General features: G+C 40.0%; 1 protein-coding gene across 21 annotated transcripts in view; it reads left to right on the top strand.

The window, feature by feature from the left end:
• Nucleotides 1-41: 41 nt before the first annotated feature.
• Nucleotides 42-13,998, top strand: part of CFI (complement factor I) — a 54,363-nt gene continuing 40,406 nt past the window's right edge. For 8 of the 21 annotated variants that reach the window (XM_081560339.1, XM_081560498.1, XM_081559425.1 and 5 more), the window contains exons 1-3: nt 42-206; nt 1,008-1,064; nt 10,754-10,893. Coding sequence is in view for 11 of the 21 variants with exons in the window: in XM_081559425.1 (XP_081415551.1) it covers nt 10,870-10,893 (24 nt within the window). In the remaining 10 variants the exon portion in view is untranslated. Of the gene's footprint in view, nt 207-1,007; nt 1,065-3,914; nt 4,139-6,775; nt 7,169-9,988; nt 10,169-10,753; nt 10,894-11,210; nt 11,372-13,998 lie in introns of those variants that run through there. The other 13 variants (XM_081560176.1, XM_081559882.1, XM_081560268.1 and 10 more) reach the window with 9 other exon arrangements.

Below are 13,998 nucleotides of genomic sequence, written 5' to 3'. Positions count from 1 at the left end.
TCATTTGAAGCATGACGTTGCAGGAAGTTCCGCTCTGCGGCGTTGCCCTTGGCAATGACTGGCGTCAGGGCCCGCCCCTCTCCCCGCGGCACGGCAAGTTCCAGTTGGGAGCTGGGTGGAGGCGAATGCTGTACTGTTAGACTGCGCTGCGGTCCTCTTGCTCCACAGTTGGTTGCGGCTCCGCCAGTTGTCTACCCCGCGGCACGGCAAGTTCCAGTTGGGAGCTGGGTGGAGGCGAATGCTGTACTGTTAGACTGCGCTGCGGTCCTCTTGCTCCACAGTTGGTTGCGGCTCCGCCAGTTGTCTATTGAGGAGATTTGAGCCGCGCTCTGCTGGAAGGTGTAGCTCTCCGCATCGGAACCCAATGAAAGGGCTTGTCTGAGTTCTTTCGAGTCGTTTGTTTCTTCCGAATCCTTTGAAGTACGCACGATTGTGGGCAGTACTGTGCCCATCGTTTTGTCCTATGGTTTCACTAAGTTCAGTTCAGTTCATTTGCTCAGTCGTGTCCGACTCTGCGACTTCATGGACTGCAGCACGCCAGGCCTCCCTATCCATCACCAACTCCCGGAGTTTACTCAAACTCATGTCCATTGAATCGGTGATGCCAACCAACCATCTCATTCTCTGTCGTCCCCTTCTCCTCCTGCCCTCAATCTTTCCCAGCAGCAGGGTCTTTTCAGATGAGTCAGTTCTTTGCATCAGGTGGCCAAAGTATTGGAGTTTCAGCAGTCATCCGCGCAAAGGCTTTAGCATCATCAATAAAGCAGAAATAAATGTTTTTCTGGCACTGTCTTGCTTTTTTGATGATACAACGGATGTTGGCAATTTGGTTTCACTAAAGCAAGGGGGGAAAAGTGTGTGTGTATGTGTGTGTGCTATTAAAGAAATTGTTGTCTGAAATAAAGCTAGACCATATTTTTATGTTTTGTGCCAGATAGTTTGTCTTATCTCCCAAAGAAGGCTAGCGACCCTCCATTTGCTAAATTTGAATTATCTTTTTTCACTAGGATCTTCTGAGGCCTTGCCTTGATGTGTAGCACAGTCACCCACCTTTTTGAAAGAAGGTAGGGATTGGTATCTTTTTTAGGGGGTTATTTACATATTGGAAGAACTTCATAGACTTTAACTACCGGTATTTTAGGAATCACAATATGTCACCTACACTAAAGTACAAGCTTCCTGAGAAAGCACCTAGCAATATAAGAAATTTCTTCTAAATACATTTTTATTCAGATTTGATAAATGTGCTTTAAATTCTATACATCATACAGAGGCAGAATTATTCATAACAGCCCTGCTCTGTTTTGCTCTGTTTACATTCAGTGTTTTATCTCCAGTTCAGTTGAGTTCAGTTGCTCAGTCCTGTCTGACTCTTTGCAACCCCATGGACTGCAGCACGCGAGGCTTCCCTGTCCATCACCAACTCCTGGAGCTTGCTCAAACTCATGAGATGCCATTCAACCATCTCATCCATCTCCTCTGTGGCCCCTTCTCCTCCTGCCTTCAATCTTTCCCAGCATCAGGGTCTTTTTCAAGGAGTCAGTTCTTCAAATCAGGTGGCCACGTATTGGAGTTTCAGCTTCAGCATCAGTACTTCCAATGAATATTCAGGACAGATTTCCTTTAGGATTGACTGGTTGGATCTCCTTGCAGTCCAAGGGACTCTCAAGAGTCTTGGTGTCTGTTATCTCCAACTCAGTGTGTTGAAACCATTGAACTTCAATGGAACCTTCAAGATTACATGATACCCCTTTATTTTACATGTAAGAAACTGACAGAAGGAAAGAAACTTCCCCAGCTAGTTAGAGGGACAAAGTGTAACCATGGATTCTCACACCCCATCAATCCTTTGCTGATTCACCACCCTCAGACTCCCTCCTTCCTCTTTTCAAGTTATTCATCATTCCAATTCTCTGTTTGTCTTCATGGTAGCATCATACTCTTGGTTTCTGAATCTTTGGACTCCAACATCTGAGCACTCTCCTGTCATCATCCCCACCCAACCTTGGTTGCAGTCTCTTTATTCAAAGCTATGTATTTCTAGTCATTCCATCTAAAGTAGATTCATACTGTCGATACAGGCCTCCTGTTGCCGCTACCACACTCTCGTCTATCCTAAATCACTGAATATAATCTACAACAACTCAAAAGTTGAGAAATAATTGCAGTGAACTACAACATCCTCACATTCTGAGCATCTTTGTTGTCTTGAAGTAAATGCCTCCACCCTTTTCTTCCTTCCATCTGTAATGCATGTGATGACATACTGAACTTAATAAAAGTTTCCTCATACCATAGCCATCTTCATGACCCTAAACAGTTTCCCATTTCCTTTAGTAACAAGTCTAAAGTAAAATTTCTCCATTGACTAGGCCTTCTGTATAATTAATTTTATTTCCCTCCAGTGCTCTACACCATTTTTCTGCCCCATCAGACCAGCATAATTGCCTTGCTTCTCTTTCTCTGCCAGTGGCAATCACCTCCTTCTTGGAAGAGCTCCATTTCCCATCCATTAGATCAGCCTTTTTCTATCCATTTACCCTGAAAGAACCATTGAATTAATTTTTATGTCTCAGAAAACCCTGCATAAAAATTTTATATACCCAGGTGACACAGTGATGAAGAATCTGCCTGCCAATGCAGGAGACCCAAGAGATGCGGGTTTGACCCCTGGGTTGGGAAGATCCCCTAGAGAAGGAAATGGCAACCCACTCCAGTATTCTTGTCTGGTCTGGGAAATCCCATGGACAGAGGAGCCTGGCAGGCCATGCTCCATTGGGTCACAAAGAGTTGGACACAACTGAGCAACTGAGCACACAGCACAAGTCTCCATCCCAGTACATTAACATGATCAGCAGCTTATAGACATGTAGACATAAAAATCCAATAATGACTATCAATGCTCTTTTTTCCAACTATGGTAAAATATGCATAACATAAACTGTACCACATTAATCATTTTGAAGTGCATAGTTAACACGGTTCACATTGTGCAACTCAGTGCTGTTTAAAGAATGGTATTTTTCTATGACTCTGCTTATTTTTGTCCAAGACTAAAACTTATTGGCCTACTCTGTGTTGTTTCCTCCTCCTCACAAAGGATCTCAATTCTTTTTTTTTTCATTTTTATCAAATTAGAGTTACTGTATAATATTATATGTTATCGTTGTACAATAGTTATTCATAATTTTTAAGTTTAATACTTGATTTATAGTTATTTAAAAATAGGATATCAATTCTCATGCAAACTGAGTAGGTGAGGAAACTTCAATTATTTGATTTAGTAGAGTGCAAATTGGCTTTAATAAATATTAATCTTTTTATAGGCGTACATGTATGTAAAAGTTATTTAATGCATAAGTTGTTTCACATTTGGCACGTGAGAGCACTTTCAAGTTTGGTCCTATGTCTTAATACCACTCACTAGCTTCTGACGGCTTCTTCTCTCTCTGACACTGGATGGCTCTGTCTGACATACACTTTTCCTGCCTCAGCCTTTTTTTTTAAGAAGCCCAAAGAACACAATCTGGCACTAAGGGGTGGTCATTGCTTCTGAATTATCATGACTTCTGTGTCTTATCATTGGACAGAGACAGGAGGTACATATTTTTAGAAAGGAAAAAAAAATGGTTGAACTATGTCCAATTTAAACGTGAAATTCTCCTACCCTGAAATTAAGACATTTAACATAAATATTTTATTTACTTGAGCCTATATACATATTTATGTGTGTGCAGAAAAAGTTGTCAAGTAAGTGTTAATGTTATTATTAACAGACAGCTGAATCCTATTTAAGATTTTGTATCTGTTGGTATTTTGTTTAGAATTTTTACAGCTATAGTGATAAATGAGACTGGTCTTTCTTTTTCTTTTTATTGTGCTATACATACTGGCTGTGTTGATTCTGACTACAGAGGACTGTGTGGATGATTGTGTAGGAGAAAGTGGAGTAGGATGTGAGGCCTCAGGAACTTGCCTATAGCTTACTTTTTTAAGTGCAGAGATTCCCTGAACGCCAGGAAGTTTTGTGTTCTACGGTTCTCTGCTTCTCCCGCCCCAGTGCTCACTCCAGAGGCACTTGGTTAGAACATGCACCACAGAGAATCTTTGTAGGCTTTATCGTGGAGAAAATGCTGAGGTGAGTTTCTGAAGAATGGGGTACTGGCTCAACTGTTTTGCTCTTTATTTAATTAATCACCTATCTATCACTTCTCTCAGATTCCACCGTCTTTCCTTTATGGTCTCCCTTATTCTGGATACAGTTGTCACCTGCATCAGTTCAGTTCAGTTCAGTCACTCAGTTGTGTCCAACTCTTTGTGACCCCATGGACTGCAGCACGCCAGGCCTCCCTATCCATCACCAACTCCCCGAGCTTACCCAAACTCATGTCCATTGAGTCGGTGATGCCATCCAGCCATCTCATACTGTCTTCCCCTTCTCCTCCTGCCCTCAATCTTTCCCAGCATCAGGGTCTTTTCAGATGAGTCAACTCTTTGCATCAGGTGGCCAAAGTATTGGAGTTTCAGCTTCAGCATCAGTCCTTCCAATGAACACCCAGGACTGATCTCCTTTAGGATGGACTGGTTGGATCTCCTTGCAGTCCAAGGGACTCTCAAGAGTCTTCTCCAACACCACAGTTCAAAAGCATCAATTCTTCGGCGCTCAGCTTTCTTCACAGTCCAACTCTCACATCCATACATGACCACTGGAAAAACCATAGCCTTGACTAGACGGACCTTTGTTGGCAAAGTAATGTCTCTGCTTTTTAATATGCTATCTAGGTTGGTCATAACTTTCCTTCCAAGGAGTAAGCGTCTTTTAATTTCATGGCTACAATCACCATCTGCAGTGATTTTGGAGCTACATCAGTTTGCAGTTAATCTCTTCCCCTCTATTGTATGTCTTCTAGTAAATCCTCACTGTGTCCGCTGGATGGATTCCCTCTTCATTTTTTAGTGCAGTGGAATTATTTTTATATTTGTTTTCACTGAGATGTTAGGAGGTAAGAGATACAAACTATAGAGTATGTCAGCCATTGTGAGCTATTTACTGCATTTTCTCTTTGTTAACTGCTGACAAATAGGAAATTTATTTTCTTACCTTGACTCCATATCCAGTTGCTTTAACAAACTTTAGGTCTAATAGTTTTCAATTAATTTTATCTGAGTAAACAATAATCTCAACTACAAATAGTGGCAATTTTGTCTCTTCCACTCCAACATTTATAAATTTTTCATATTTATTCCCTCTAATTATAACAACAATATTGAAATATTGCATCCTTGATTTTATTCCAGACTTTGAGTTTGGCTCCAGTGTTTCACTAGTGTATATAGTATTTACTGTTGGTTTCTACATTTTATCAGGTTAATGATATTTGTTCTTTTTCTAAATTACTTTTTAAAAATTAAAAATTGGTGTTAAACTCATATCATATACCTTTTCCGTATTTTGTGGTATAATAATACAGATTCTCTTATTTAATCTATTATTTTAATTAATTAAAGATTTCAGTATATAGAATTACACTCAGAAGAAATATCAACAACCTCAGATATGCAGATAATACCATCCTAATGGCAGAAAGCAAAGATAAACTAAAGAGCCTCTTGATGAAGGTGAAAGAGAGTGAAAAAACTGGCTTAAAACTCAACATTCAAAAAATGAAGATCATGGTATTCGAGCCCATCACTTCATGGCAAATAGATGTGGAAAAAATGGAAACAGTGGCAGATTTTATTTCCTTGCTCTCCAAAATCACTGCAGATAGTGACCGCAGCCATGAAATTAAAAAACACATGCTCCTTGGAATAAAAGCTATGACAAACCTAGACAGCATATTAAAAAGGCAGAGACATCATTTTGCTGACAATGGCCCAAATAGTCAAACCTATGGTTTTTCCAGTAGTCGTGTATGGATGTGAGAGTTGGACCATAAAGAAGGCTGAGCGCCAAGAGTTTATGCTTTTGAATTGTGCTGGAGAAGACTCTTGAGAGTCCTGTGAACTACAAGGATATCAAACCAGTCAATCCTAAAGGAAATCAGTCCTAAATATTCATTGGAAGGACTGATGCTGAAGCTGAGGCTCCAATCATTTGGCCACCTGAATCGAAAAGCCAACTCATTGGAAAAGACCCTGGGGCTGGGAAAGATTGAAGGCAGGAGGAAAAATTGGGACAACAGAAGATTAAATGGTTGGATGGCATCACTGACTCAATGGACATGAGTTTGAGCAAACTCCAGGAGATATTGAAGGATAGGGAATCCTGGCGTGCTGCAGTTCATGGGGTTCAAAGAATCTGACCTGACATAGTGACTGAACAACAACACTAATAGATATCCTAATGTTGAACACCCCCGTATTTCTGAAATGGTCCACATTTGGTCATGATATGTTATTCTTTTACTACAGTGTGTTTTATGGAGTATGGTTTGCTAACATTTTATTTAGGATCATTGGATGTATATTAATAATTAAGATTAGCTTATAGATTTCTTTCAAAGGCTTATCTTACCCGGTTTTGGATAAGTATGTCAGAGTATTGCTAATAAGTCAGAGAGCTTTTTATCTTTTTTCATGTGCTGAAAAAGTTTAAATAACAGAAGAATGATCTTTCTTTAAAATGATGGTAAAACTTAGTATCTTTGGGAGTTAAAAATCTTTAATTTTTCCATTTCATCTTAGCTATTAATTTATTTGAATTTTCTGTCTCATCCCAAGTCGATTCTGATAATTCTATTTTCCTTGAATTTTTTTTTTTTTGGATCTTCAGATTATTTGATAAATTGTGCATGACTTTATCACTTAAATTGCTAAGTGACAAGCCACCAAGCCAACATTGGCTAACTTCAGTAAAAGAAAATTCAGCAGAAAATAATAGGATGTTCGCAAGTACTGACAGGTGGCTAAGAAACTAGGCTTAAGAACTAAGGATACTAAGGAGGCCTAAAGAATCCAAGGAAGCTTATCTGAGCTGAAACCGTCTGACCAGTATGCTGCTTCTCCTGCTGCAATAAATAATTCACAACTGTTTCTTTTGTTCTCTTATCACTTAACTCAAGACCCAAACACCAGAGAGACAGAGACTCTTTGATCAGTCCCTGGGCTATAAAAAGGAATGGAAGGAGGCTGGATATGGATTTCTCAACTTCCATTTGGAAAGCAGGTGCCTGGAATTACTCTCCTACCAAAAACAACTCAAAATAGAAAAAAGATAGTTCCACACAGGAAATTGGGACCCTATTTATGAAGGACAGTGGATGTTGGCAGCCCCCTAGAAATGACCACTTCAATAGCTTTCCTCTAAAATTGTTTTACTCTCTCTTTTTAAAAATTATTTCTCTGAATGACTCATGTTACTTATCAAGTCTACTAATTTTTTACTTTCTGGTTTATTTACTATTGTTTATGTCTTTATTAGTTCCTTTCTACCATTTTGATTCTTTTTCATTATTTTTTAGATAGTATTCTGAGTTATATGCTTAGTTCACTTTTCAGTGCTTTTTTGTTATAAAATGTTTAATATAATTTGGATATATAAATGTCTTTTTGTTTTCTTCTATTCTTTCTAAGCTTAGAAATTCCACCACTGCTAAGGTTTAATATTTGTTTCAATCAAATTTCTTTTAGAGATAAGAACCTTGATTCTAGTTTCAGCAATATTATAAAGTATATCAATAAGAATGTTTTCAGGAAAACTGGAACCACTGTAAGTATTTTAAGCAGAAAAGAATATCAGAAACAGTTTGCATTCACGTGGGATGAACAACAGTATACATTTATAATTTTCTCGTAAGTCTTCTCTCCCAACTTCTGCCATAAGAAAGTCTGAAGAGATCTAGGTATCATTGAGATTTCTTATAGAACATTAAATTGTTTTATTACACTGATGGCATTACCTTAATCAGAGCAGATAAGCAAGAGGTGGCCAGCATGCTGAATGCCTTGATAAGACATACATGCTCCAGAGAGCAGGCGACAAATGGCACATGAGTAAAATTGTGAGAAAACAGAGCTCAGATTTCTTCCAAGACATCTAAAGTAAAAGAGAAATTATTTTGTCTTATACTTCATTTCACAAAGAAGGAAGCATAAAATTTAGTCAGTCTTTTTTGGAGATATTCCTTTTGGGGAATATTTGATTTGGGGACAAATATTTCACACTGAAGAAGAATGCTCTGGCTCCCAGAGCAGAAAAGAGTTCTGCAGTAATCCAGAAGATCCTGGGGTGTTGGAGGTATCACTGGTGGGGAAAAACATTGCAGAGTGTTTGAGGAAGACCCAGTGGAAGAACAGCACCCTGAGGTTCTGGAGCAAGACCATGCCATCTGCAGCAGAGAATTATATTCTTCTTGAGAAACAACCTATGCACTGCTGAACACTGGTAAATGTGGAATGACTGGTATGTCACTGTACGAGAAATGCACACTGCGAGCTGGGTCCCAACAGACCCATGAAGTACAAGGTTGAACAGGCCTAGCAAAAACATAAATGAACCTGTCACGTCTACAGCAAAGGGCACAGAGGAGCAAAGGGCACCAGCAAAGTACTTGAGCAGGTGGCCCAGATTTCTCTCTTTTCCCCCAAATCCAAACTGTTGCACCTGTGTCCCTCAGCTCACACCTGTGGCTCTATGGGAACCCTGGTATGAGCAGCTGAAGGAGAGAAACGTTTGAGTTTGCTTCAGAGATGGGTTGGCTCTGTATGTAGGTACAACCTGAAAATGGCAGCTGAATGACAGCCATGCTTGGTAATTGTTCTGAAAGACAGTGGTGGAAGAAAGTCCTCCCAATGGGCAGAGCTTCAGGTTGTACACATGGCTATCTACTTTGTGTGGAAAAAAAAGAGGCCTAAGGTTAGACTATATATGGAATCACAGGCAGTAGTAATTGGCTGATGGTCTTTTTTCCTATAATGAAAGATATTCAAAGATTAATAACAGGAAGGTCAGAGTAGAAACTTGTGGACATACCTATAGAAGTGGGAATGAAGTATAAAATCTTTGTAATGCATGTTAACACCACCAGAGAACATCCACTAGAGAAAAGTAATAAATAATCAACAAAATGACTCAGCTAACCGATATCAGCCAATCTCAGTCATCAACCACCTCAGTACTAGCACAACGGGCACAAGGATAAAATGGCTATGGTGACAGAGATGAGCAATAATAGCACAGGTCCTGAAGGTTTCTTTGGCTACTGCCATCAACAAATGTCCAGTCTGACAGCAACAGAGACCAGTGCTGAGCCCCCAAGATGGCACAACTCATCAAGGATACCAGCTAGCCACTTGGTGGTAAATTGATCATTCAGTTGTTTCCATCTTAAAAAGGCTGGAGGTACATCCTCACAGGAATAGACATAAATAAACAGACATAAAGACAGGTACCTTTCCTACCCGCAGGGCCACAGGGTCATGAGTCAAAGGATTACAGAGTATTTAATCCTCCAACAAGGGATCCCATGTAACATCCTGCTATATAAGGGAACCTACTTTCTAGCAAAGATGTGAGCATGGAGCTCTGGCCATGCAGTTCACTGGTCATACCATATAACCGCACCACTGTGAAGCTGACAGCCTTATGGAGCATTGGAGTGGCCTGCTGAAGGCCGAACTGAGGTGCCACTTATGACAATACTCTGAGGACTGGGTGCTGTCCTCCAAGAAGCAGTATATGCGTTGAATCGAAGGACCGTCATGCAGCACTGTGTCTGCAACAGAGAGAAGACACAGGTCTGCGACCCAAGAAACAGAAGCAGGAGTGACCACACTTGCCATCACTTCTGATGACCAGCTGGAGACTTTGTGCTTCCTGTCCCCACACTTCGTGCTCTGAGGTCTGTTTCTCAAAGGAAACACACTGTTGCCCTGGGGCACAACAAGAATCCCAGTGCACTATATGCTATGCCTCCTGCCTGGTGCACACTGAGCTGCCTGGGGAGAGGAGGAGTCACCGTCTTGACAGGATAACCTTTCTCACTTCAGAGGAAGGAAGTCTGCTGTTATACAGCGAGGGTGGGGAGAAATGTGTGGGGAACCTTATGAGCTACTCAGGTATCTCTTGTGACAGTAAAGGGATAGGAACAGCAGCCATGGTCTGAGAAGGGAATGGTATTCAGGGGCTCAGGCCACTCCTGGAAGAGGTTGAGGGTCATGCCACCAGGTAAGCCACTGAGGCCAGCAGAGAGAGAAACTCAGGGTGAAGGGAATGTAGAATGGACAGGAAGGAGGCAGAGGCTGAGGATTAACTGCAGCCCCAAGATCAACTGCAAGGGCAGGGGCTGCAGTTCCTTCCCCCACCCCCACCCCCTGCAACTTCCCTCTCCTAAATTATCTCTCAGGAAGAGAGGCCCACTGCAATTTTGAAGGAGCCACCCTTGAAACATACATGGAAAGTAGACCTCAAAGGTGCAAATGGTAGACTCTGAAAGGCCAGGAGATGAGTTTCCCAGATCCCCCTTTCAAGGAAGGTCTGGCTGCCTGGCTGTGAAGAGTTTGGTCAGCGGACACTTCTTTCTGACAGCAACTGAAGACCTGCCTCACCCAAGGGCATGCATTTCCTGGCAACTGTCACCAGGTCGCTGAGCAAGGCAGGCAGGACCCAGCCATTTCTGCATGACCCAGGGCCCCTGTGACTGGCCACTAGCATTCCAGAGCCCCGCTGAGCTGGCTGAGGCTTTGTGGAACCCACGTTGCAGTCTGCTTTCTCTTTCTGTTCATTCCTGCTTCTCCTTCCTTCCTTTCCCAGGAGCTGATTCCTGATAAGTATCTCCCACCCCAAACTCTGTCTCGCATCTGCTTCAGGAGAATCGAACTGTGACAGCATTTCTGCTGAGAGAAAAAGAATTTATCACAGGACAACCCATGACTGATAAAGGAACCATTTTGGTGAGGATTTTTAGTGTTCAGCATAGCATTCAATACGATGGACTTTTTACTCCTTACCATTTCCTAGTCTTTGTCGTTGAAGAAAAACATGATTCTGTTTTACCAAAGCATAAGGAATTTCTTTCAGTGGTTTCTGTCTACTCTAGCAAACAGAACAAGGCATTGTTCAGTATCGAGGTGGGGCATCAGTTTTCTCTGCAGGAAACACAGTCCCTCAGCTATTTGCTGAGGTCTTTTTTGGTTTCATTTACGGTAAAACTCTGGATTTTTGCCAAATTCTCCACAAGTTCAAAAGTACAAAGCTCTTTAGGAGGACTGCTCTTTTTAAATATTTTTTCAGAGGTTAAAAATTAAATTTCAAAAGAATACCTGGGGTGCAGAAGAGTCCACAGTAGAGACACAGACCCTGATTGTCTCCAACATGAAGCTTGGTCATGTCATTCTCTTACTTTTGTGCTTCTACTTAAGTTTTTGTGAGGTAAGCAATTCAATATTTATGCAAACTTTTAAGTAGATATTTCAAATATTGTAAAAATACAGAAAAAAATCGCAAAGATATTGTTTTGACTTAAAGATTACATAGTTCACTTGCCAACGATGACAGTATTTAGTCAGTAACCAAGATTTTATGTAATACCTTGATCAAAGAGCTTGAAGAAATTGCTTTTTTCATATGCTATTATCTGCGTAGAGATTGGATTGAATTAGAATTTTACTAATAGATCTATGATTTATATTAATTATTAAATCAGTAAACATTTATCAAGCCCTATCTATGTGCAAGGTATAGTGATGGGAAAGACTAATCCTTCCTTCAATAGCCTTTTGTACAGTTGTAGAAAGATGATACAAATATACCAATGAGGAAACAATAAGTATAATTTGAAAAATATTTGAAAACACGAGAAGGAACTGTTACAAGACATATATATTTAATTGCCCAAAAATGGCACAAATATCATCTGCCAAGGGACTTTAATGAGAGGAAAAATCCGTTCCTGCTTGGAGATCGGAAGGGCTTATGGGCCAAGTGGGATTTGAGCTAGACCTAAAATTCTGGATTAGATCTGATCAGTGGAGAGAAAGAAGAAGTGATTTTCAGCCTGAAAAACAGCAAGTGGTATGGCCAGAAAGACAGCAAAGCACTGGGCTCCTCTCCATGAATAAACCCACTTGATCAGAGTAGAGACTTTGTAGGCAACTCAAGGAGTTAAAGCCAAAACAACAGATTGTAGCCAATCTGGAAGGTAGCCTGTTAAGGTTAGAAATGTTTAAGACATTTAGAGACTTACTGGTGATTGCCTACTTTTGTGATCAAAGAATTTTGAAACAATTCCAAAAACTGTTTTGTTTTAAAGTCTGTTTATAGCGGCAAGTGTTTAAAGAAAACTGCCTAAGGTATCAGAATTAAATACTTAAGTTTCTTATAAGTTCTAAACTATATATGCATTGTTTATAGTATAAACCAAATGGAAATCAAGTAAATGCTTGTTGATTAAAATAGATTAAATTATTGCACATCCAGAAATAACTATCAAATTAAAATGGTGCTTTTATATTTATTGAAATAAAAAAGTGCCTCACTAAAATCTTATTTTTGTTAAGAAGAAAAATACACACACATAAATACACAAATATATTAATAAATGCTTATATAAATGGCAGTTTAAAAGTTCATGAGGGGTGTATATTAAACATAATGTTATAGCCACGTGTTTTGGGAAACAAACTCACTCGGAAGGACAATGCAGGTAATGGAGTGCAGTTTATTACACCGGTGGGCCCAAGGCAGAGTTTCCTCTTAGCCAAGGACCCCGACCAGCATTTGTGAAAATCTTTTATACCCCCTGTGTACGTGTCCGAACTCACCACCCCAAATTCCTTGAGATTTAAGTAAACAAAGGAAGGGTAAATATAATCACAATAATCTCATCATTTAGATGTTATGTGTTCAAACAGTTAAACAATTGGCCAATAATCAATAAGCCCGAGGTTACACTCCAATAGGTACATCAAAATTTAAGGCCTGTCCAGAGACAGGGGTGATTAGTGTATGTTTTCTCTTAGGTGATGAGTAACCTGGATAGGATCTTCAAGGTTCCTCTGTCCGGAGGGGGTCTTATCCTTCTATTGTCGTTTCCACAGGCACTAGGCACAGAGTTCAGAGTCCATTAGAGAGGTGGCCGAGCATGATCAACACGAACAGGGGTCCAGGCCCCATGAATTCCTTCTTCAATAACAGCTGGTATCTCTGAGTAATGGGATTACTCATGATTTTTATGTTTTATATAATTATGAATTTTCAGAGTTCAAAAATTTTGTCTTATTCATTCTTCATTTTTCTTTTTTAAATACCAGATAAATGTGTGTTACATTATAACAAGAAAAATTTGTTTTCTGAAAGGATATTTCAGCCACATTTTGGGTTCCTGGAACAAAACTAGAATAAAAAAGAAAACTGAAAACAGTTTTCTCTTACACAAAGGAAAAGAGCCTCTTTCTTTTACTGAACAATCATCCAATCGTAAAATTTTCATTCCTTTAAGAAACAGCATTTTGAAAAGAGTTAATATCATATTTGTGAAACCACAACTTCGTAAAATACTATTATTATTTCTTTATAAAAGGAAATGGAATGATTTTTTATGCCATGTGCTGAGAAATAATCATTTTTAAATGTAGTTTACCATAGAGATAGGGGCTTCCCTGGTGGCTCAGCAGTAAAGAACCCACCTGCAATGCAGGAGACCTGGGTTCTTCCCTGGGTTGGGAAGATCCCCTGGAAAAGGAAATGGCAACCCACTCCAGTATTCTTGCCTGGGAAATCCCATGGACAGAGGAGCCTGGTGGGCTACAGTCCATGGGGTCACAAAGAATCAGACCTGATTTAGCAGCTGAAGAGCAACAACCATAGAGACAACATAAATATGTTCGAAGTTTTAAAATGTATCTACATTTTCAACATGAAATAAAATATGTACAGCTGGGAGAAACTTTTGTATTTTAAAAGCTGGGAGCAGATTTCCTTGTAGGGGATAAAAAGCCCCACTCCCTTTTTATATCAAAACATTTCGATGGACTGATTTGAAAGTGGATTATGTCAAT

The sequence above is a fragment of the Giraffa tippelskirchi genome, chromosome 1, assembly GCF_054371585.1.
Source record: "Giraffa tippelskirchi isolate mGirTip1 chromosome 1, T2T-mGirTip1v1.2.pri, whole genome shotgun sequence".
NCBI lineage: Eukaryota > Metazoa > Chordata > Mammalia > Artiodactyla > Giraffidae > Giraffa > Giraffa tippelskirchi.
This window is presented reverse-complemented; position numbering and strand designations above follow the sequence as displayed.